We start from the raw sequence: 23,793 nt of genomic DNA on the forward strand, positions 1-23,793 counted from the left end.
TGTTGTTTAGTTACAATTAAATAAATGCTAAGTTTAGACAACCACCTCCTTCTAGCAGGGATGGACTGGCCTATAGGGAACTCGCCTGTAGTAAACTCTGGAGATTTCCCGGTAGGCCTCTGCACACTGACCAGGGATGGACGGGCACACAGGGAACTCTGGAGGTTTCCTGGTAGGCCTCTGCACCCTGGCCAGGGGTGGACTGGCCTATAGGGAACTCTGGAGGTTTCCCGTTAGACCTCGGCACCCTGGGTCCCTGCTGTGTGGTATTTCCAAATGTTCCCATAGGAAAAGGGTTGGGCATACAGAACATGTGTAATGGAGGGGCATTTTGAACATTATTTCCAGGGCCTCTGTTGGTTCCCAGTCCACCTCTGCCTTCTAGACATCTCCTCCTCAGTCTGGAACGCCATTAATTCTCCTGAAATTCCAATAAATTCCTATTGTTGGCTGGCTTCCCCCCCCCACCCCCACCCCCCACCCCTACCCCGCAAAGCATCCGTCCCTCGGCCTGCAGTTACCAGAGTTCATAATGCAAAAATACCACTCTGAGAACTGGATAAAAGCTAAATCGGTGGCTGTCACCATGTTTCCCTGCTCTGTCGCCATACACTGGAAACGTCGCTTGGAGTTTATCACAGTTGTTTTGCATATATTTGTAAAGTGAAATCAGGTACTTCACAAAGCACTGCCGCTCGATGACCAAATAGGAGAATATCTTTACTAAACATAATAATGATTTATAAAGTTTATCAAAAAAAGGCTGGTTTGTGCTTCCTTCTCTCTTTGTTTACTTTTCCAGCAGGGGCCTGATTATCAATGATTTGCACTGGTGCTTAATAATGAGCAAATGCTTTGATAATACAAAATGGAGCAAACAGATTCTGTCACAATAAATATTATCTTAAAATGTTTGCACACGAGCAAAAATGAATCCAGCTGTTTTTTGTACTTCATAACATACAAAAAAGGTGTCTACTACATTTCTTTTTATGTTACGCAGCACTACATTTTCCCCAGGTGAAAGCATTTAAGATAATTCCAATTTGGGCTAAACATTTTTGCACCGTCCTCTATTAGTAAAGCAGAACACATGGTGCTAAATTAATTTGCTCAGTTTTTTGCACAAGTGCAAATCTTTGATGCTCTGGCACCAGCACCCTTTTCAGGCACAATTAAACTCCCTGTGGGGTAAAGGCCGCAGACAGGTAAGATAACACATAGGGCAAGAAGAAGGCAAGAGGAAGAGAGAGGAACAGGTACATTAGGAGTGCTGCGAAGGCCCTAAGTGTGTGTGTTTATCGAGACAAACGCATATGAAACTTGTGCATGAACGCGTGTCAGAAGTTGTGTAAATACACCAGAGATTAGAAATCCATAAAACAAAGGTTTTAGCACGTCACTAATGGATGTTTTCTCTTAATGTAGATCAATGGGGACCTGTCACTTCTCCCACTATCCCTTCAGTCTGGGAAAGTACAGGTCTACTTCAGTGGATCCTCTGCAGTGGTACAGACCGATTTCGGCCTCGTGGTGTCCTTCGACTGGTCCCATCACGCATCTGTCCAAGTCCCGGCAGCTTACTCTGGATCTGTATCTGGCCTCTGTGGAAACTTCAATGGAAACAAGAGTGATGATCTCAGGATTCCCGATGGCTCCCTGGTGAGCAGCGCAGTCACGTTTGGAAACAGCTGGCGGGAAGACGACGATGACTCTGATTTCCACTGCATAGACACTGACAACCCACCGTTGTGTGGTGAGGATATGGTGGCCCAGTACAGCAACCAGAGCCACTGTGGAATCATGAAGGATCCCGCCGGTCCTTTTAGAAACGGCATCAATGCTGACACTGATGTCTTCTTCAAGAACTGCGTCTATGACATGTGCGGGACAGATGGTGACCACGGGACACTCTGCGAAATTGTTAAAAGCTACGCCCACCATTGCCAGAAGCAAGGCGTTGCCATCCAGGAATGGAGAAGCCTTATTGGATGTGGTAAGTGAACATTTGAATACTCAAATGTCACTGTCACTGTGACAGGTCATTACTGCAAACTGAAATGTTATTTTGTTTGTCTACAACTGCAATGACATTTAATTTAAAGTATTTTGGGTACATTTAATTGCAGTGAATGTATTTCTGGGTAAATCCACACAGTGCAGCTCTGGATATAACATTTATCATTGTAAGCTCTCGACTCTGTGCAATGTTCTTCAAGGCATTTACCAATGGTTTGTAGATTTCTTCACAATCCAAGCGACACAATTCTCCCGTTTACAATGCCATATTATAGGAAGGCTTTTATTGTGCATAATAAAAATGCAGATCCGCAGAAATAGCTTTTAGTTGGCATAAAGTGGCAGCATGGAACCCAAGAGGAACAACGTTCACTACACCTTTCAAACCATAACTGGTCATCATCTTCTTGCATTTTTAAAGATTTTATAGGACTGCGCAACCTGATGACCATTCATGCAGTTGCCAAACACGACTTACCCAAAAGTCCTTCTCAGTCAATGTGCAAGGGGGTAACCTGCTGGTCTGAGTGCATGTGTGGATGGCCCTCGAGCAGGTGCTTTGAGTTGTTTGTCATTGGTCTCTAAATCTACATCACTCTCATTGTTTCACGATTGATCCTGTTTTATTTATTGATAAATTACCATCGCTTTACTTACTTTTACACTGGTTCTCAAGAAGGCAACCAGGCTGTGCACAGTTGCACGTGCCTGTTGAACGTGTAAAACATCATCCCTGGAATTGGCATTGGCAAGTACTTGCATGAGCATATCAATGTCACCAACTGGGTGTGCACACAAGCCACACAGATTAGCTTCTTCTGGGCTGGTTGAAGACAAATCGATTACCTCCTTGTACTATTCCTGGCTTTAAAAGAAGTTCACAATATAAGACATAGATGTTGTATCGTTTTTCATGTGCAACACATGAGTGTAGTGATGTTTCTGACCATGGCACAGAAAGTAGGTCCGGAAACAATATTAAGGCACTGGGCACCTTAACATCTTTCATATGAAGCATGTTTAAGGCAATAGAAATGCAAGATAATGCAAACTTCAGTGAATATGCTGCAGAACAGATGATCTGAGCTGCTTAGCCTGTGTCCCTGGACTTTGGCTGCTCTATCTATCATACAGTATATCTCTCCACTGGGACCTGCGGTCATCCAGAGCAAAACCTTCTGGGGACCAGTTAGCTACGGGGTCCCTGTGTGACACAGCTGAGTGGATCCGCAGAGTCATCCCTACACTGTGCAGATTAGAACTCATATACCTTAGCACTTGCAGGTCTCAAGGAAAGGAGCAGCACTTTTAAGAGCAACTATTTAATCTTTCATGATTTTCTTATTACACCGCCTGCTGAGGAACCAATCACCACCCACTCTATCTTCCCTCGAGTCAAGGATGACTGCATTTGGCTTTTGTGCAGCATCTGGGCTGGTTCAGCGTGTCAAATATTTCCCCTGTGGCACTCATTGATGGCAACAGTAAGAGCGGAGGAACCATGGGCCGGTTCTAAATGCAGCCACATGGCCAGAGTCAGCAGCTGTGTGGCTCTATTCAAGACACCTGCACGTTGCACCTCATTACAACCAGACACTACTGAGCCGATGGACGCCTTCCCTCACTACCTTCTGGTATGTGCTCCACTTGAAGATTGTGAAAGTAGAACGAAGAATTGGACAATCACAAAAGTGTTCTGAGGGTGTTCCCTCGCAAAGCAGGATCCAGAACTGCCAGGGTCTGGGATCTATGTCTGAGAATGGGTTGCTGCACAAAGCACCAAATCAGTTTAGTGTATTTCCTGCTCCGGGTATCCTTAGGATATTTATTGTTGACATAGATTATATTTCATCATTTACTTCGCTTTTGTGCCCCATGTAACTCTTATATTGTTTACTCACATACGATTAATTACCCAGATCATATTCCTAGGGACGTAATATTTGATGTGCCTTTTACCCCAAACACATATTTTACTCTGTAAATCGTTTTTCAATAGCGAATAACTTTAAAGAATGTAAAGATTAATGGTACCTGCCCACTTTAATTACAATAAAAAAATCGATGGACAAATGGAAGTGTAACTACTGTTGATACACATTCGCTGCAAGAACACCACTAACCAAAAGGGCACTAAATTAATGAACTTTGACAGCAACAACAATTGATAACTACGCATAAAAATAGCTTTGAAATTGTACCCACATGTTAGAGCACAAATGTCAGAGAAGAATGTATGCAAGTACATTCTGTACAGCCCATCGGTTAAGAATATAGTAAGACCGATACAGAAACTACTCGACATGTAGGAAATGAATCGACACGTTATCTTGAGGGCCTTGAAGGTAATTTCTGCCCCTAATACCGAACGAACAATATCCTACATGTTTTGAACCTACCCAAATCATGGGATTTTTGATGTTGGACTGAAGTCGCGAAAGCCACCCGGTAGTTGTAGAGGTTTCCGTTGGAACGTGTTTCGTTTTTCTCAGCCACCTCACTTCTAGGTTTTATTTGAATTTGATTAGAGTTGTTGCAGACAGTTCACAGCACTGTAAGGCGGATCCAGAGCATTTGTGGGCAGGAGAGCACACACGGAGGAGCAAGGAAAACAACTGAAGAGAAGACCCAGGCCCTGGGGTCAGACACTCGAGGAAACACCTGTGCTTCTAGTGGTTTACTGAATCTTTGGCATGGCTACAAATGTATTATGTTAAATTATACAGGATGCACCTTCAGTTCTAAATACCAGCAGTTTCATTACTGAACATAGTCTGAATGTTGTAACAAAAATGGCAGTTAAAAGTGTTATTCCAGTGTGCTTCACCTCTGCGATGTATCCTAAACTAATACTATTATCGAATACATTTTCTCTTTAGTTTATCTTGACATACATCATTCTCCCCTAAATCTAAAATCAATCTGACGTCTAGCTAGAACTTGATTCCTCTTTTGTGTTGTGCACTTTCAGGCCATTTTACTTTCTCTTTGCACAACATTATAATAAAGTAAACCTTGTGATGTCACTGGTGGGATATACTTCAATCATGTATTGTGCTATGGCGATTTCTGGAACACTCATACATCAATTAAATGGAATATGATAATTTGATGACTGTCGTAACAGCATGTCAAGCTTGTATGAATTAATCCTCTGTGATTTCTTCCAGAATGGACCTGTCGCAATAACCAGCAGTATGACCTGTGTGGATCCTCCTGCCCTGTGTCCTGTGCAAATGTGACTCGGCCAAGCACCTGCCAAAATATATGCAAGGAGGGGTGCCAATGTAAGAGTGGGTTTGTTCTCAGCGGGACTGAATGTGTGCCCCCGAGTCAGTGTGGCTGCACGGACAATGGGAAATATTACCAAGCAGGAGACACCTTCTGGAAAAAGGACAACTGCCAGACTTTATGCAGATGCGATGGAGCCACAAGGACTATTGTGTGCTTAAGATCTTCTTGTGCTGCCGGTCAGACCTGCACCAGCGTCAGTGGTGTCTACGGCTGCCACGTTCTGCCTGATGGCATCTGCCGGGCATCGGGAGACCCTCACTATACAAGTTTTGATGGCAGAAGGTTCGACTTCCAGGGAACCTGCAAGTATGTCTTGTCTGAATTCCGTGGTGTGAACAGTACTCTACCCGACTTCCGGGTTGAGGTGACGAATGAACACTGGCAAGGAATGAGAGTAGCTGTGACAAAGGAGGTCTTCATCTCTGTGTACCAGACTCAGATATACCTTCAAAGTGGCAGACGTGGAACAGTCCAGGTAATTATAGTCCATAATATTATTCCATGAGTTAGAAGCAAAAGGAAAAGGCAGGGATAAGCAACATACACATATCATTGCAGAACTATTTTCCATCGGAAGAACATGAGGTGGTTTCCCACCCACTTAACCCTGCAAGCAAAACCTCTGGCTCAGGCAGATTCTTGGATGAAAGTGCAAGCTGCTCATTAAATTGCAGAATTACTTTAAACTTGCACTAAATAATTCGTTTTGACTTTAGTGTGCAAGCTTCATATGGAACCACGTGGTGCCAACAAATCCTAACACTTCCTAAAAGTAAGAAAAGCAGCTATTGACGGGGAAAAAAAATTAATATTTTTAAAGAGAGAATCATCATATTTCCTAGATGGTACAGCCGAAGTAAATTACCCTTTTTAGGTTCATATGTTTTATTAACATTTCCCTAATAGATGCCGTCAATGGTGTCACACATCGGTTGTAGCATCACCTTAGAAGTGCATGAGGACAACACACTGAACAGTTTGGAACATCATTAAATGTCCTTTCTTTTTCTGTCAGATAAATGGTGTTATTCAAACGCTGCCAGTGAATCTCGGTCCCCATGGAGGAAGCGTTGTCATCTTTATGAACGGGGCGTATACAGTGCTGAAGACAGACATCGGCCTCACCGTGAACTATGATATGAGCTACAGTGTCTTCATCACCCTCCCTGCAGTGTACAAAGGTCTGCCTGGAGGCCTGTGTGGCAACTTCAATGGCAAGACCTCAGATGACTTCACCACCCCGAGTGGCTATGTTGTGAACAATGCCTTCACCTTTGGTACAAGCTGGATGTCAACGGGCAGCACCGGTTGTGACCACGGCTGCTCAGACAACTGCCCCGTCTGCAGTGCAGAAAAACTCATGCCATCTAAATCAGCCTGCTGGATCATCCAGAACCCCAGAGGGCCCTTCTCCTCCTGCCACACGAAGGTGGACCCAGCACACTACTTCTCTGACTGTGTCTACGACCACTGCCTCACTGAGGGGAACAGCACAGTGCTGTGCCAAGCCATTCAGACCTACGCAGCCACCTGCCAGGCAGCCAACGTGACCATCGCCAGCTGGAGGAACAACAGCTTCTGTGGTGAGAAAATGAGTTTAAACACGTAGTAAAACAATTGTGGGTGTAGAAACACAGGGTTTTTTTTGTAATTATTAACATTATGATGCTGTGAGAAAGATTTGTTTTTACTTATTTTATATTGAAAAGCTACATCTGCAGAAAAGAATGGCAGTCTTCTGGTATGCAAGCTTACTGCAAGTACTAAAAGGTACACATCCCTTCTGTACCAGCTTACAGCGATGGCCACTTAGGATCATCTATTATATCAGCTTAACAAGACTGAATTAGAAGCTGTGTCAGCACCATCATGGGAAAGACATTCATTTCTATGCCTATATAAAGTTTCCACTAAGTGAACTATATCACGGAGATGATCCCTTACTAAGAGCTACTTTCAAGTGTTCGATGCGATGATATCTTAATAAATCAATATGCTGCTCTTGTCTTCCCCCGACAAAGGGCACATGCTTTATATTGGGTGGTATTTTTAACAAGTAGAACTGAAACACCAGTTACTAAACAGACATGTTAAGCTCTATTCACTGTGCCATGCAGTGCTTCTGACGCAAAACAGATCACAATGCAGTTGACCCATGAGAGGGTCCTGCATGTGCATGAGTCCATTGAATATAGCAAAGGCAGAACACGGACCAGACACACCCTAGCTGGGAGAAGCTGACTTGGGAACCCACCAGGCAAAAAAGAAAATGCTTTATAATTAATTTTTGAGGAGGTTTGGTTCAAACCCTAAAGGGATACAAGACATCTCTTCTTGTGTCTTAGAAGGGGATGACAAGAGAACCATTATTAATTAGAATTGTAAGAGACTTCACAATGATAACTGTGGATCAACGGGGGTGCAGATGCAACACACAGCCCGCAAGGTTAAATAAAACCTATATGCCTAAACTCACTACTGGTTTCTCACAGACGCGGCATGTGCAAAATAGGAAACTTTCTGAACAATCATTTTTGAGCGACCTTCGTGTATGGAGCATAAATTGCAGAAATAAACTTGATTGCAAATCCTCGGGTCCTAGTGATTTCACAATTCAATGTTTCGCCGTTGCCACTGATAAAGGGTGGATACACACATCAAGGGCTAAAAGAGAACTTGTATCACTGTTGTTAAGTGCTAGTGTAGTGTGGAATTACTCTGCAGAACTGAATGCCTGGTTCTTTGTAGGGATTTGTGACACCATAGCTCCTCTCTAGTGATTCACTGTTACCACTCAAGTGTGCATGTTCATTTTGAAGGATTACTTGATTTGCTTGTACTAACAATAATGTGGTTCCCTTTGGTATGTGCAGCTCCTGTGTGCCCTGGCAACAGCCACTATGAACTTTGCCATCGTAGATGTCAGGATTCCTGCATTGCCTCATCTTTGTCACCCTATTGTGGTGCCACCTGTTCCGAGGGCTGTTTCTGTAATGATGGGTACCTAAGGAGTGGGGACACCTGTGTGAAGCCGGAGCAGTGTGGCTGCCAGCATGATGGGCGCTACTACAACGTGAGTGCATTTTCCGTCTCTTAAACTGATATTCTGGTCACAGGTTACCATGAGTGGCTACACACTATGGCCTGAACATGATCTATATATTTTCACTCCACTGGAGCCTCCATAACCACCTGTAATCTCAAATGTTGGAGTTGTAGCAGTGGTAGTAGCTTGTCTTTTATTTAGTGCATTTATTCCATTATTATGGCCTCAATGCGCTTATGGGGGTGCACACCCTCAGGGACTGGAGTCCAATGTAAGGACGTTCTTAGAAGGAATAGTATGCGTGTGGGCATTAGGCCGACATAAGGAGCTAGATGGCATGGCCGTGTCCCAGTAAGATACCCATGATGGTCAGGCATGTGGATAGGTGCTGGAAGGTGGTCAGGGGAGCACACGACTTCAAGAGACATGTCTGTACAATACAGAAAGCACAGTCACCTCTCCGGAAACAACATTCTGATAAATAGAGCAGACCAACTGGCCAGGACTGTAGAATGCACGCTGGAGAAGTGTGCATTTACTGTTCCTCCCTCATTTGGGGAAGTCGGGTGAACTCAACAGTTCCTGGTGTTGTAACGTCTAATAAAAAATAAACTGACATATTTTACTACCAAAAAAGAGAGGACTAGTCCTGCATTGTCCTGTGCAGCAATGTAACACATTTGTAAGAGTCAATAGATCTATATGCAGTGACCAATCAGCCCAGACATTCCTTGTTCAAAAACCCATAGCTCCACCAAGCACTTCATCCACTTATTACAAAATGTTCCATCAGCCTAATTATCCTTCCATGGAATGCCTTTGCATATGATTCACTGAGGTATTCCCCTACATCTGTTTTGGTTTGTGCTTGATGGCTATAGTTTAAAGCAATTAATAATTATTATCCTTCCCACATTTCCTTTCTGCTTTTTATTGCACATACACACTCTCTCACACTCTCTCTCTTTCTCTCAGTGTATTTCTCATCGGTCCATTATATCATTATAGCCGCTCTATCCATCCAATCCCCTTTAGTATAATTCCTCCCTATTTTCTAAGCATGTTTCTAGGCCTTTGTCCATTCTACCGCTTCCATTTGTCCCGTCTACTCTGTCCAGCCTCTCTCATACGCAATACTCTTAGTTCATTCCGCCTTTGCCCATTCCTCTATATTCTGCCCATATTTATCGGGTTGTCTTTTTCATAGGTTGGTGATCTTGTCTGGCTCCCTGGCTGCTCCCAGAGGTGCCGCTGTGACTCCACTGGTAACTTCAGTTGCATCAGTACCAGCTGTGCCCAGGGACACGAGTGTGCAGTGAAGAACGGGAAGCTTGGATGCCAGAGTCCATGGGCAATCTGCACGGTGACCGGAGACCCCCATTACCACTCCTTCGATGGCGCTGTAGCCAACTTCATGGGAACCTGTGCCTACGAGGTCAGCCAGGGCTCCAGCCCGTCCTCTGGATTCTCCTTCCGGGTGGTGGCAGAGAACAGGCGTTACCAGAACCCGCGCGTGTCCTTTGTGTATCGCATCACCATCTGGCTGAACAGCACTGACAGGAACGTCAAGCTCGTCTTCGAACAAGGCAAAGTTCCACTGGTAAGCGGAGACATTTTATTTGTATACTTGAAATTTAAATGCTTTATAACCAAACTAAGCGACAGGCTTAAGAACATCGTTTTTCGCATATACCTCTTAATTAGATTAGAATAATCATGGCAATATAAAAGCTTATCCCTTGACTATAGGAATCATGATTGAGAGCATATTACCTCTGTATCATTGGGGTTCTCGTAGTTGAAAACATCTTGCAACATGCACATTACTCAATCCTCAACCAACCCATCCCCTTTTTAATTGGGTCACTGTGTACACTTAGGAGGAATGAGTTTTCATGTTAAAATATGTACTTGCCTTTTGCCTAGCAACCAATTCTAACACATACTCTATGCTATATGCATCCACCAAGTGGCTGCCATTATGCAAGACCAGCACCTTGATGGGCAATGCCTTTCGAAATAAAACAAAAGGGATCATTAGAGGGGAGAGACAATGACACACATCTCTAGTGACGATGACTACACTAACTATGCAAACGATACACAGATTCTCTACCCGCTTTCTGGGGATAATGACAAGGATGTAGCGCTGGTGAATAGAATCTACCTCATCATTCAGGCATGGATGGCCACTCATGGCCTCTGCCTGAATGATGAAAAGACTGAGTTGGTAATTTGGGTACCCCCTCCAATATCACCAAACTAGGTCCTGCATATACCTCATTCATCGTTGATGGCAATAATATCAAAGTCTCTAAGGAAGTAAAAACCTTGGGATTCTATCTGGATGCAACTATGTCCTTCAATAGACAAGTGAAATCCCTGGCCTCTACTACATCATACATATGCAAACTGGAGCGGGCAAGCCTTTCTTGTCAAACGACTACTGTGTTATTCTGGCCAGAGCACTAATCTTATCAAGACTAGATTACTGTAATGCCCTCTACTGCGGCACTAACAAAAAACTAACATCCATAAACTCCAAATCTTACAAAATAATGCCCTCAGAGCAGCATTGGGCATTAACAAAAGAGTACATATGACTTCCATTAGACGTCAACACAAATGGCTATCCACACAAGACAAGATACAGCTAAAAATCGCATCCTTAACTCATAAAGCATTGCACAACGCAGCCCCAATCCACCTAATTGACAAACTGTCGAGAAGATCTTCCTCCAGGACCACCAAAACTATCAATGCCAATTGTCTTGTGGTACCCAGATTCAAATCCACTAAGATTGGTGGTATAGCTTCCCGGTGAAGGCTGCTAAACTCTGGAACTCCCTACCTCACGAGTTAAGAGCTGACCAACCCTACCTTTATTTCAGAAAGAGCTACATCGCCTTTCTCAGTCAACAGGCATTACTGCCTACGTGACTACTGCATGACCACGCTACAGGTCTGCCTTTGTAAATATGTTTTCCTTTTGATCATGCTACATGTCTGCCTTTGTATATATGTTTTCCTTTTTCTCTAACATAAACTACGATTGTAAACTCTGTATCTACTTTGCAAATGCACCCACCTTTATGTTTTTCTGTATTTACTATTATGTCACTGTGATTTTCACTATGTAACTTGTAAGCTTTGCACATTCTTTTTGCTGCACCCTGCTACCTCTGGGTCTGGTGCGCATTAGAAATTCAATAAACAAACATCTCCTGAGCACTGTTTGCTTCCGTGGTGAATGTTCGGAACTGTGGTCCACTAGGGCTCCAGCTACTAGGTATGTCTGAGTTTATATGGACCCCTTGCTCACGATGGCTTAGAGAGGCTCAGTGTCACCTTATCGAGGAGGCCCAACAAGGATGAAACACTTGTGTGGGTTTGTTGATGGTACTCTTTTTCAGAGGAGAATAGACTAGCATTATGGTGCTGGATTGCCCTAGTGAGTGGGACCAGACTGATAGTTCTCCTCTGCAAAGGGTGCAGTGAGCTAAAACGTGGTTGTAGACCCTCCTGGGTGGGAGAGATTCCACAGAACAGGGTATCGGACCCCTGTTCGTTCTCAGTAGAGGGGTTCCCACACTTCTTCATATTTAACTGCTGCTCATAGTCGCCTTCCTTGATAAGAGAGATACACATTTTAATTTACTAGTGCTTGTGTATGCTGGGTACAACAATGAATACCACCAAATAGGAATGATTAGGCAACACAAACGTGAAGCACAAAAGGGATGCAATATTCTGTATTTTTGTACAGAAGAGTTGAACAAGCGCAGTGCTAGAGAAACAACTTCCTCCAGTCTTATCTGATAGGTCGTCATTTTTCCAGTTACCTCCTAAAATGTTAGTGGTCTTGATTAAACACACTTGCAGTTGTTGACTCCATGACACCTCTGGACTTGTCTTTATTTTTGTAAAGGAGTCTTCCTGTTGTGGGTTTCTTTCCTGGTGGTGTAACATGACATCTGGCTGCATATGTGATGATTATCCATTCCAATGATCACTTCATAGAGGCAGCTCTGCTTACTTCATGTCAAACACTGTGGAAAAGCTATTCGTTCCGATTGGCTAACTCTGCTAAACTCCTACTTGCCCAAAGTACGGAAAGCACTTTTGTCAGATGACTACTATTGCCAGGGCTTTCAGAGCTATACAACATATGTTTCCTACCTACAATAACTATCTATGATTTTGGGTGGGTTTTGGAGTCATTAGCTCCCACTGTGTGTGAACGTCATTCTTCTAACCACTCACCACTTTGTTTCAGATCAATGGAATCAAAACGACTTTACCAGCTCGCCTGGGACTTCTAGCAAATGTCACAGCTCTCAAGAGCGCCATCTCTGTGGACACACCATTTGGGGTCCGTATCCAGTACAATGGGGGCAACACAGTGACTGTCCAGGTTGGGCCCCAATATCAGAACCAGCTGCGTGGCATGTGCGGCAACTACAATGGAGTCCGTGGGGATGACAAGAGGAAGCCCGATGGGACAATTGCACAGAGTGATGCTGAGTTTGGGAACTCCTGGAAAGCAGACATCAGTTCAGCAGGGTACATGTCATTACATCTTAATTACTCCAAAAGAAATCCAGCTCATGTGTACGCGGTACTGAGGATGGTTATGTTTATTGCTTTACCTTGGAGTGGAATCAAATCTCGCGTAATCTCCTCCCATGCAATCTATACAGTTCAGCCATAGGTGGGGGATCATCTAAAAGAAAACACATTGGGGCCTTAACATATAGAGAGGGAGGGGTGTGGAGTCTGTGGCTGTGCTCACTGTGGAACACATGCATTACTAAATGCCTGCTTCGGAGTGAAAACCTATTGCAGATGTTATGCTGTACACGTTCTTAGCACACACAGGGTTAAAGGTTTCCTGAATTGTTCAGATCTAACTCAAATTAGTTGTACAGAAAGGGTAGAGGATTATTTGAAAAGCACTGCACCTGGAAAGAATCACTTTCCAATAAGTTATATATGTAGCATGACTAACATAAAATAGTCTCCACACGAGGTTGGGAGTAACTTGACAGAATTGATCTGGCTGAGTGAATCAACCAGGGCAGTCTTGGGATGGGTGAACATGTACATACAGTGAGCAGCAGAGCCAATGTATTGTATGCAATGGAGGTATTTGTATAGGACACATCATGTTAGTTCAAAAACCAGGGCAACACTACGGAACATTGCACCGTGCAAGTACAATTTGCATGGTGCAAAGAATATGTGCTTTCAGTGAATGTGTGCACCAGAGAAATAATTGCCCTAGTCCTACTCTCCTTTGACCGGTTTCAAAATTGAGTTGAATTAATATTTTCTTTTGCAATAAGGCAATTTGTCCCTTATCATCAATTAGTAGCCTGGCTTATGCTTCCCAGCCAATGAGGGGACTCGGAACGGGGGCTTTACCACATGGTGAAGCCCCCCTCTGAGCCTCCTCAGAGCAGCAGGCCAGCATCTTCCTCTGCTGGGTGCCCAGGTATGTGCCCCCCTGCGCCCTCCTACCCAAACCCCTAACCTCCTTTTACACATATTTGCCCCCTCCCACACCCTCCTCATTTAACTTGTGCTGGCTGGTCCATCGCTGGTGCTGAGAACAGCAGTGATCCCGGCGCAACTCCGCAGCTGTGCAAATGGCCACCATGGAAAGGGAAAAGGGACTACATATAGTCCCTTTTCCCTTTACATGGTGGCCATTTTGTTTGTTTTTTTTATTTTTCAGTGGGGAAACGCTAAAGACGTTTAGCAAATTACTCAAAGACACTATTAGTACCCCAGATCAACGTGCTGGGGTACTGATAGCAATATACCCCTTGTAGGGGGGGCATTACCGCATCAGTTAATGCACCAGGGCCTTCATTAATGGCCTCATGACTGGGGCCCCAGGGCATTACCTGAGGCAGTAATGCCCCCCAGCTCAAGTTTTTTGCCTAATTGTACCAATGCAATGTTTCTGTAAACTGGCATATTATTATATTATTATTATGATTAATAATATTATTAATATTAATATTATTATTATTATTCTTGTTATTATTATTATGGTGAGTGAGTTCCTCATCTTGAGGTATGCCCTCTTGTGGATGATGGCTGGTGAGCGTGTTGAGGGTAATAATTGGGGCTATTTGTCTAAGCATTATAGGAGTCTTAATGAGGTTGCTCATACATGTTCCCCCTCTGTACACTAAGGTGGCAGTGGCATGCTAGTGAGCTGAGCTGAGTCCATTGTCATGTGTGTTTTGCTGAGTCATTTCTGCACACATATTTCAAGCAGCAGCTCATGAATAATGGCAAACATCTTGCAGGACCCTAGCTCTAATTCACCTTAGGACGGTAAGGCCCATGTTATGTGTATATGGGTCATGAGCCTCACTGCCTACATTGAAGTACTTCTGCGCTGGAGGGAAGGGCTGAGGTTAGTGACAACAACAATTCTGGGAGGAACTGAGCTATCGAGGATAATGGGGCCAAAAAAGAAATCCCCCTTGTGTTTTGGCAGAAGCATTGAAGAATAATCATTAGAAAAGAGCAAGGCAATTCAGAATCAAACAGCATCAACGTCTAAGGGAAAGTGGCCTGATTTTCAAAAATGTTTTAACATGGCAAAGTCCCATGGAAAACATTTTGGTAAATCAGGCCCAAAGTATTCTGATAACCTTGGGAGAAACCACACTAGACTCCTGCATTCAGCTTCAATTGATTCGAGCTACGATGAAGTAATCTTCTCTCTATTCCTCTCAGGTGTGTCGATGATTCCGGAGAAAGCAACACTACCGACACTTGCACTAGTTTGGGAGCCATCCAAGGGCTGTGTCGGGTCATTACTCAACCATCGGGTCCCTTCGATGAGTGTCACTGGTACGAGGACGCAGATCCGTTCTTCGCCTCCTGTGTCTATGATCTCTGCTACTATGGCACCAACAAGGGGATGCTCTGCACGGCGGTGGCATCCTACGAGGCGGTCTGCCAGCTTCACAGCCTGGTGATTCCAGACTGGAAGTCACAGATGCAATGTGGTAGGTTTTCTGCTATACGGTGGCACTCTCGTTTCTAATTTGCAACCTTTTCATGTATTCATTTCCAATTGACCTGATGTATAACTAGCAAACCCCTCCAATGTCAGCACTTTATAGCTAGATTTGTGCAAATATTTCGAGGAAAAGTCAACAAGAGTTTGCATCGATTGTTCCAGGTTTGCTGCTTGTTCGTTATGGCATGAAGCAAACACATGTTTACTTCCTACCACTCCGTATGACATTGCGAATTGTGCACACTGTCATACATGAAGTACTTTGCTCCTTTAAGTGATCAGAAAGGGAACAACCAAATGTTGCCTCAAACACAGTCCCATTCTCTTTATTCGAAAAGTGAAGCAATATTAATTTGCTACATTTCCAAATTTTCATATGTGCAGCGCGACAGACAATCAGGTTGCACTGATTGTGGGCAGGATCACATGATTCCAATCCACATTCAGAGCAAGCTCACAGCTGCTCACACCCACCCAACATCTTCCCTGCCTCTGGCCATCACCTACCTCGTCCAACTCTCCCTCCATGTTCCCCGCAATTACCGTCACTTGTTGTGCTGCCACACTGCTTTGCTCGTCATAAGGCACCCGGAAGCCATGGAAATGGAAGAGGGGCTCCAGATACACCTTCAATTTAAATGGTGGTAATGTTTATGCTATACACTGGCTTGCTCGTACATGTTTTCATTTCCAATTCTCTGATTGAATAACTAGCAAACCCCTCGAATGCCAGCACCTTATAGCTACAGTTGTGCAAATATGTCTAGGATCAGTCAACAAGCGTTTGCATCGATTGTCCTAGGCTTGCTGCTTGTTCACTATGGCATGAAGCAAACACATGTTTATTTCCTACACTGCGTATGACATTAAGAATTGTGCACACTATCATACATTAAGTAGTGTGCTCCTTTTAGTGATAAAGGGAACAACAAAATGTTGCCTCACACACAGTCTCATTCTCTATATTCGAAAAGTGAAGCAAAGTTAATTTTCATCATTTCCAAATTGAAATATGAGCAAAGCGACAATCAGGTTGCTCTGATTCCGGGCTGAATCACATGACCCCAACCCGCATTCCAAACAAGCTCACAGCAGCTACCACCGGCCCACCATCTTCGCTGCCTCTCGCCATCACATCACTTGTTCATTTCTCCTTCAATGTTCCCCGCAATTACCGTTACTTGTTGTGCTGCCGCACTGCTTTGCTCCTCACAAGGAACCCGGAAGCCATGGAAATGGAAGAGGGGCTCCACATCCACCTTCAATTTAAATGGTGGTAAGTTTGGGTGAGTATTTGTGGCAAGCACACGAGCAGTTCTTCATTAATTGCTATCAGAACCTTGGGACGTAAGGTTGGAGCGCAAATAGGAATAATCACCGGGCCAGTAGGCTTCTCGGTCGGTAAAGACTTTGCGCATCTCTCTTCGGTCTACATGACCCATGTTTGAATCTTGGCAGGGTGAACTCAGCACTTCATCCAATCAGGGGTTGCTCTATTGAGTACCATTCTCCTGGGTAATAGGAACACTTATTACTGCAGCATCTTAAAGTGGGAGGAGGCTATCATAATGTGATGTGTAGAACACGGTATTGTTGTTCTGTAAAGAAGCAAGAAAATGTGATATTAGCTTGTTTGCTCAATGTTCTCAATGTCTTGTTGTAGTACAGATGCGTATTTTAAATGGTGCCAGCTAAGTTCATTTCTAGCCTAGTTTCTCTATTCCATATGAAGCAATCCAAAAAAAGGTGGGCAAAAAGGCTTGTTCCATTTTTGTCCTGGCAAAAACAATGTTATGTGGCATGATTTGAAGCAAAGCATGGTTTATTCACTCATGATTATGCAGGCAGCAAATCTGGGGCTCAATTGATTTCCTTCAAATGTAGCTCTTATAAATCATCTCACATGTGTGCCTGTTTTCTGGGACAGTCTTTAGGGTGTAAGTATACAAGATCTTGTTTGTTTTAAGCTTAACTCCAATCGCAACACCGCCCTGCAGGGGAATGGTGGCCAGGCTCCCCAGAAGCCAGAGAATTAAGGTTTTGTTTGCCATGATTAACATGTAAGCTGGGCTTTAAAACAATAACAATTCACGTTTTATCACGTTCATCTCCACAGATGATGACTGCGCTGAGAGCAGTCACTATGAACTCTTTGGCACTGGCTGCCCAACCACCTGTGCCAACCTTTATCAAAATACCACCTGTACAGCAGACAACATGGACGGATGCGTCTGCGATGAAGGGTATGCGCTTTACGCCGGCTCCTGTGTACCCGTGAGCCAGTGCGGCTGCACCATGAATGGGCTCTACTACAACCTGGGTGACGAAGCCTTCCTAACAGACACCTGCAGCCAGAAGTGCACCTGCATTGCCCAGCAGATGGTGTGTGAAGCCCACACATGCGCCGCACTGGAGGAGTGCAAAGTCATGAATGGAATCAGGAAGTGCTACCCGGTAGCCAGCGGCATCTGCTGGGCCTCCGGGGATCCGCACTACCACACCTTTGATGGCGTCTCCTTCGACTATCAGGGAACCTGCAAGTACACCCTCAGCAGGTCCAGCAACACTGGCAGTCTCACCAACTTTAGCGTCATGGTGCAGAACGAGCACCGACTGTCGCCAGTGGTGGCCTGGACACGAACGGTAGAAGTGAACGTCTACGGGGAACAGATTTCTATGACGAGTGGAGAATATGGCAGAATTCAGGTGAGATGAAATTGTGTAAGCTTTCTTCTAAACTGCTAACTTGTCATCAGTTCAGCATCCATTCTTGTGGCTCTCCTTCTTGACGTAAAACCAACACAAGTATTAGTGCCTTATCCTTACAAGTAGTATTAATGGTAGAATGGAACAGGCATATAGCAAATTGTCTGCACGGATAAGGTTCAAAATTCAATTTCATTTTTAGCCCCGTCTATAACCTTGTTAAACATTAACAAATCCTCATGAAACCTGATGAAAAACGTAATTGAAAATCCTGGTTAAAATAGAATATTTTAATGAGGAGTGATCGAAAGCAGCATCATGCATCCATGCTTCCCTGTACACTCCGGTAGGACCTCTCCAACTCTGCCAGGCTAATTTGCAGCACGCTTCCCTGCTGGGGAATCTTTGCCGACATAAACAGCCTCATCACAAGTTTGATACCATTAGCTGGGCCAACCCTGCCAAACTGAGTTACAGGTTCAATTCCGAGTGAGTGTTATTCCCCATTACGAAGGCTGCTAGGATTCCTACTGGGATTGGAGGAGTGCTGCTAGTACGTGGAAGAAATACCAAACGCTGGTTATATTTCCTCTTATTTACCCCCCAAATCATAACATTATGGAGCCGTAAAAATCGTGATAATTCTGTTGCCACCATTCTTTACCACTATCGCCCTACTCAGAATGAGGCCCTCAAGACTTCATTTAAATGTGAACAGCGGCTGTGGTCTCTAGACCACGCCCCCAACAGGCCTACGCACAGAAGCCCCCAGACAGAAGGCTGCCCCCGTGCATCTGTCTGTAGGGAGAGTGTGGCCTGGGGGAAGCAAGAAGGCCCCCATGGAGCCAGATGAAGTAATTGGCGGGGGGGCACCCCCAGAAAGTGACAAGAATCGAGGGGCAGGAAAAACACTAACCTGGCCTTACGCAAAGTCTGGCTTTTGTATGCAGCGTTTCAATCCCGAAATCGGAAAACTGAAACCGTTTTTGACACAAATTGCAATAAAAGAAGTATCTTACGGGCCTCTGTGCAATGAAGCTGCTCCCAAACCTTCATTACCAGAAGAGTAGCTAAATGTAGTCATGTGAGCGAGGTTATTTGGTCGAAATTAGGACAGTTTACTGAATACTGCACTGTTCATGAATGTTCGTGAATGTTATTGACCAAACGTGCTTCTTTAAAATTCACTTTTTCTTACATATATATATAGTCACTTTATGTAGCACTCAAACTGTCAAAAATCGGAAATTGCCATTTGTGATTGCCGGACACTTTTATTCTGGGTGCCGCGGTCTATTTTACAGCCCAGTCCTACCCTGTTTCCAGATTCTTGTAACATCTTAAAAGTCACACATTCATTAGTACTAGAAAAAGTAACAACAATATAAAACGTGATCTGGACCTAAAATGCCGCCATCAGCAACTCTTTGCGCCTGTTAAAGCTATACGGACAGTGCTACATGGAGTTGGCAACTAGAATCTGGCGGCTGATGGAGTCCTCCAGGAAAGAGCGACAAACATCAGACGCAGCTGTTGTTGGCTGCAATTGAACTCTTTGCACATTTTCATTATCGGAAATGATTGTGATTCTCACACTGCTTGAAACCGCGACCCACAAGGTTGTGGCTTTTTCTAGAGAGCTCCCATAGCTTTGAAAATGAAAGCCTCATTTCGTTCATTCTTTAGACGAAATCTCTCGACAGATGCATACACTTTCCAGTCATTGCAAAATGAAATCTTTATCTCTGGGTCGTTGTCTAAGTTCTCAACATAGGCTACTTAGTCGAATTGTGTGCGCAGAGTAAAGAGAGAGGGCATGTGAGGCTGTCTTCAGAAAGGACCCTTTCAAAATTGCTCAAGTTCATTAATAATGTATCCTAATATCAGCCATCCTAAAATAAAGGCCCATTGTCCCTGCCACAGTGCTATTGTCAAAAAACGACTTCCTATCAAGTAAGTCGTCGGGCACCAAACTATTAATGAACTCTGCACCTTTTCAATACTGGTAGACTGTTCCACTAAGGGAGCTTTGGAGTGTGTAACACATGAGCTTTCAGACCAGTTTTGTTGAGTAACAAAATGGGCAAAGACCTTCCAATGTAATGTGCAGTAGAAATGAAGCAATTGCCCATGAGAATGTGTGCACGCCTGTCCTTGTGGCCATTTGTAAAGTCAGGGAATCAGTGAGGTGAGGGCAGTATAAACAATGGCCCCTGGCATCCATCACCAACATGACTTAGTCAGTTAAGCGCTCAAAATGGAGATCTGTCGTCAACCTGCAGGTGAATGCTAGCAACGCCATTGCAGCCTTTTCATGTCAACACATTGTGTATCATTTAATTAAGTAGGAAAATAAGGCTATGACTATGAAATTGCAAAGATTGTGGTTCCAAGAATTATGATGAATGAATCTCCTACTAACTGCATTAATCTGGAATGTGCCGTGGTGCATTATAAATATTCATAGGAATAAAAGTGTCAAACAAAACATCTTTTCAAAAGAAGAAAGACAAGGCGTAAGTGAATGGGTGTTCCATTGTATAAGTTGATTGAAACGGTGAGATGAAACATTTCTAAAAAGTACATTTTACATGTTTTTTCTTTATGTAGATTGGTGGCTCCCTGGCCCATCTCCCAATATTCCTTCAGTCTGGCAAATTGCAGGTCTACTTCAGTGGATCGTCTGCAGTGGTACAGACCGATTTCGGCCTTGTGGTGTCCTTCGACTGGTCCCATCATGTATCTGTCCAAGTACCGGCAGCTTACTCTGGATCTGTATCTGGCCTCTGTGGAAACTTCAATGGAAACAAGAGTGATGACCTCAGGATTCCCGATGGCTCCCTGGTGAGCAGCGCAGTCACGTTTGGAAACAGCTGGCGGGAAGACGACGACTCTGATTTCCACTGCATAGACACCGACAACCCACCTGTGTGTGGTGAGGATGTGGTGGCCCAGTACAGCAACCAGAGCCACTGTGGAATCATGAAAGATCCCGCCGGTCCTTTTAGAAATGGCATTAATGCTGACACTGATGTCTTCTTCAAGAACTGTGTCTATGACATGTGCGGAACAGATGGCGATCAGGACACCTTGTGCGAAATTGTTAAAGGTTATTCTCACCACTGCCAGATGCGTGGAATTGTCATCCAGCCCTGGAGAAGCCTGATTGGATGTGGTAAGCACAGCGCTTGTGTTAGTGTGCAACATTTGGTATATGTATTCATTAAAATTACAATGGGTACAATGAGGTACACTATACACATCTCCAGCTCTTTTACACTAACACGTTGCCAGTCTCATTAACCAGATCGGTGCTGGACTTTTTCAACAGGCAGATATAAAATGAAGACTCTTGCCACTATTTTGTGTTTGTTCATTTATTTATATATATATATATATGTATATATTTTTTATTTTACATTTTTAAAGTGCTCACACAGCCCGCAGGCATATGGTGCTCCTCACTCTGAGGTATCTGGGCGCAACTGCAGGCATTTTTGAGTACAAGTTGCATAACAGGTCACATACATAGTACAGTGATTGCAATATTTACAAAAAAAGATTCACGATATTATACAAAGATATATACAGTGGGCAGTATGCAAGGATACATACAGGCGGAAATATTCTGATGAAGGGTAACGAATCTTTGGCATTAAGCCAACTTTTAGTGTTTTTCTTGAAGCAGAAGAAGGATTGGTCGGTTCTTAGGGTTGTAGGTGGGGATTTCCGTAGCTGGGCGGCCATAATGGGAAGCTACTACCCTCTGCTTTGTTTGCGTTCATAGCTTGGGACTTTAAGGCAAAAGGAGTTTGCTGTTCTCATGGGGAGAGTTGAAGTGTTTTTGACAATTATCTCCCTTAGTTATTTAGGGGCAGATTTATTTAAGCATTTGTAGCTGCCGGACCGTGTGCCGGAAACAGTATCAACATATGCCGGGATCCTGGCGGGTTTACTGCCAGGATACCGGCAGGGTAAGAACAAGGCCACTTGTGCTGTGAAAATGTAGAATACTGTTATATTTACTGCTGCTCCATCTTCATTGATGTCTCCATATCGTTAGCCTACTTTGAATGAGGGGACTACAATATTTGCTCTCTTGGTGGAAGTGGTTGCTTATCACTACACCTGTCACAGAATCATGTGCTTGCATCTTCTTGTGCAAACAACTCAGCAAGCTACCTTAGATGTTAAGCTTTCTATTAAGCAATAGGTCAGGTGTCAACTTTGGCTCTTTGTGATGTATTAAATTAAGGGTCTATGTGTGGTACGTGAAAAATGAGTAGCCTTTAATTGGTTATCCTTGCTCTAGTAACCATCACCTTGAACCTCAAATTTGAATATTTGAATATTGAATATTTTTGACTACCAATCCCAGGATCCCTCAACATTGACTATAGGTGTTGTAGTCCTAAACCTCAAGGGAGAGCCAAATGTCCAAACCCCTGGTCTACGATGTATATACAGGCATGCATCCTAAGGTCAGAAGAACACTACCTTTTTAAGACATATATTCACATCAGAATTGAACTCAAGAGAGTGATGAAGACCATTTAATTGTATGTTTGCATTCTCTAGCACTGCAATTCACAGAGATATTAATTGACCAAAGTTGTCAAAACAATGGCCCTGCTTAATCTTCATGATGCATTACTTACTCAATAACTTGCGATAGTGTATATTATACCATTCACTCACAAACACAAAATTACAATGCCTCAAATAAATCAGACATCTTTGGTCAGTTAAGCATTTTCACATCTCTTTGCGCCCATTTACCTTTGACAAGTGAATGTCCTTCTAACTAACATATCTTAATTTATCTTGTTACAGACCTTGCCTGTTCAAATAACCAGCAATATGAGCTTTGTGGTCCCTCGTGCCCGGCTACCTGTGCCAATGTGTCTGTGCCAACCCCCTGTCACAATCCATGCAAGGAGGGATGTCAGTGTAAGGGTGGCTTTGTTCTGAGTGGCACTGAGTGTGTACCCCAGAGTCAGTGTGGCTGCATCAATAATGGCCAATACTACAAAGCTGGGCAAACCTTCTGGAAAAAGGACAATTGCCAGACTTTGTGCCGATGCAATGAATCTACAAGGACTGTTCAGTGTTCCAGCTCATCCTGTGCTGCTGGTGAGACCTGCACCACTGTCAGTGGTGTCTACGGCTGCCATGCACTGCCCGATGGCATCTGCCGGGCATCCGGGGACCCTCACTACATCAGCTTTGATGGAAAAAGGTTTGACTTCCAGGGCACCTGCAAGTACATCTTGTCAGAAACCCTCGGAATGAACAGTGCTCTACCTGTTTTCAGAGTTGAGGTGAAGAATGAAAAATTGCCAGGCTTGAGTGTGGCAGTGACTAAGGAGGTCTTCATCAATGTGTACCAGATTCAAATATATCTACAAAGTGGAAGACGGGGCAGTGTGGAGGTAATTAAAGTCACTAACATTACATTAAACCTCAACTGTCACCCTTTGCCATGACCCATTAACCGAAAAAGGCCTACCTATGCAAGTCAGTGATTAATTCAGTTGTTTTGTACTGAATCCTAAAGTGTGTATTGATACAAATATATTTTAACTAAGAGAATGCAGCTTTTAAGAAACTGATCCATACTGAAATTCAACAGCTGGAGCATTGTTCTCTTTGCATGTACTATTAACTAAACCCCTGGTGCTAC

At 43.9% G+C, this 23,793-nt stretch overlaps 1 protein-coding gene across 1 annotated transcript in view; it reads left to right on the plus strand.

Annotated features, from left to right (window-relative positions):
• Nucleotides 1-23,793, plus strand: part of LOC138537842 (IgGFc-binding protein-like) — a 74,995-nt gene that overhangs the window by 49,730 nt on the left and 1,472 nt on the right. Inside the window, exons 22-31 of the mRNA XM_069641486.1 lie at nucleotides 1,429-1,996; nucleotides 5,190-5,788; nucleotides 6,329-6,896; nucleotides 8,187-8,386; nucleotides 9,567-9,959; nucleotides 12,636-12,922; nucleotides 15,116-15,390; nucleotides 17,521-18,110; nucleotides 20,721-21,285; nucleotides 22,944-23,542. Coding sequence (XP_069497587.1) covers nucleotides 1,429-1,996; nucleotides 5,190-5,788; nucleotides 6,329-6,896; nucleotides 8,187-8,386; nucleotides 9,567-9,959; nucleotides 12,636-12,922; nucleotides 15,116-15,390; nucleotides 17,521-18,110; nucleotides 20,721-21,285; nucleotides 22,944-23,542 — 4,644 coding nt within the window. The remainder of the gene's footprint in view (nucleotides 1-1,428; nucleotides 1,997-5,189; nucleotides 5,789-6,328; nucleotides 6,897-8,186; nucleotides 8,387-9,566; nucleotides 9,960-12,635; nucleotides 12,923-15,115; nucleotides 15,391-17,520; nucleotides 18,111-20,720; nucleotides 21,286-22,943; nucleotides 23,543-23,793) is intronic.

This window comes from Ambystoma mexicanum, chromosome 1p (genome assembly GCF_040938575.1).
Source record: "Ambystoma mexicanum isolate Mex_15411 chromosome 1p, UKY_AmexF1_1, whole genome shotgun sequence".
In the NCBI taxonomy this organism is placed as follows: domain Eukaryota; kingdom Metazoa; phylum Chordata; class Amphibia; order Caudata; family Ambystomatidae; genus Ambystoma; species Ambystoma mexicanum.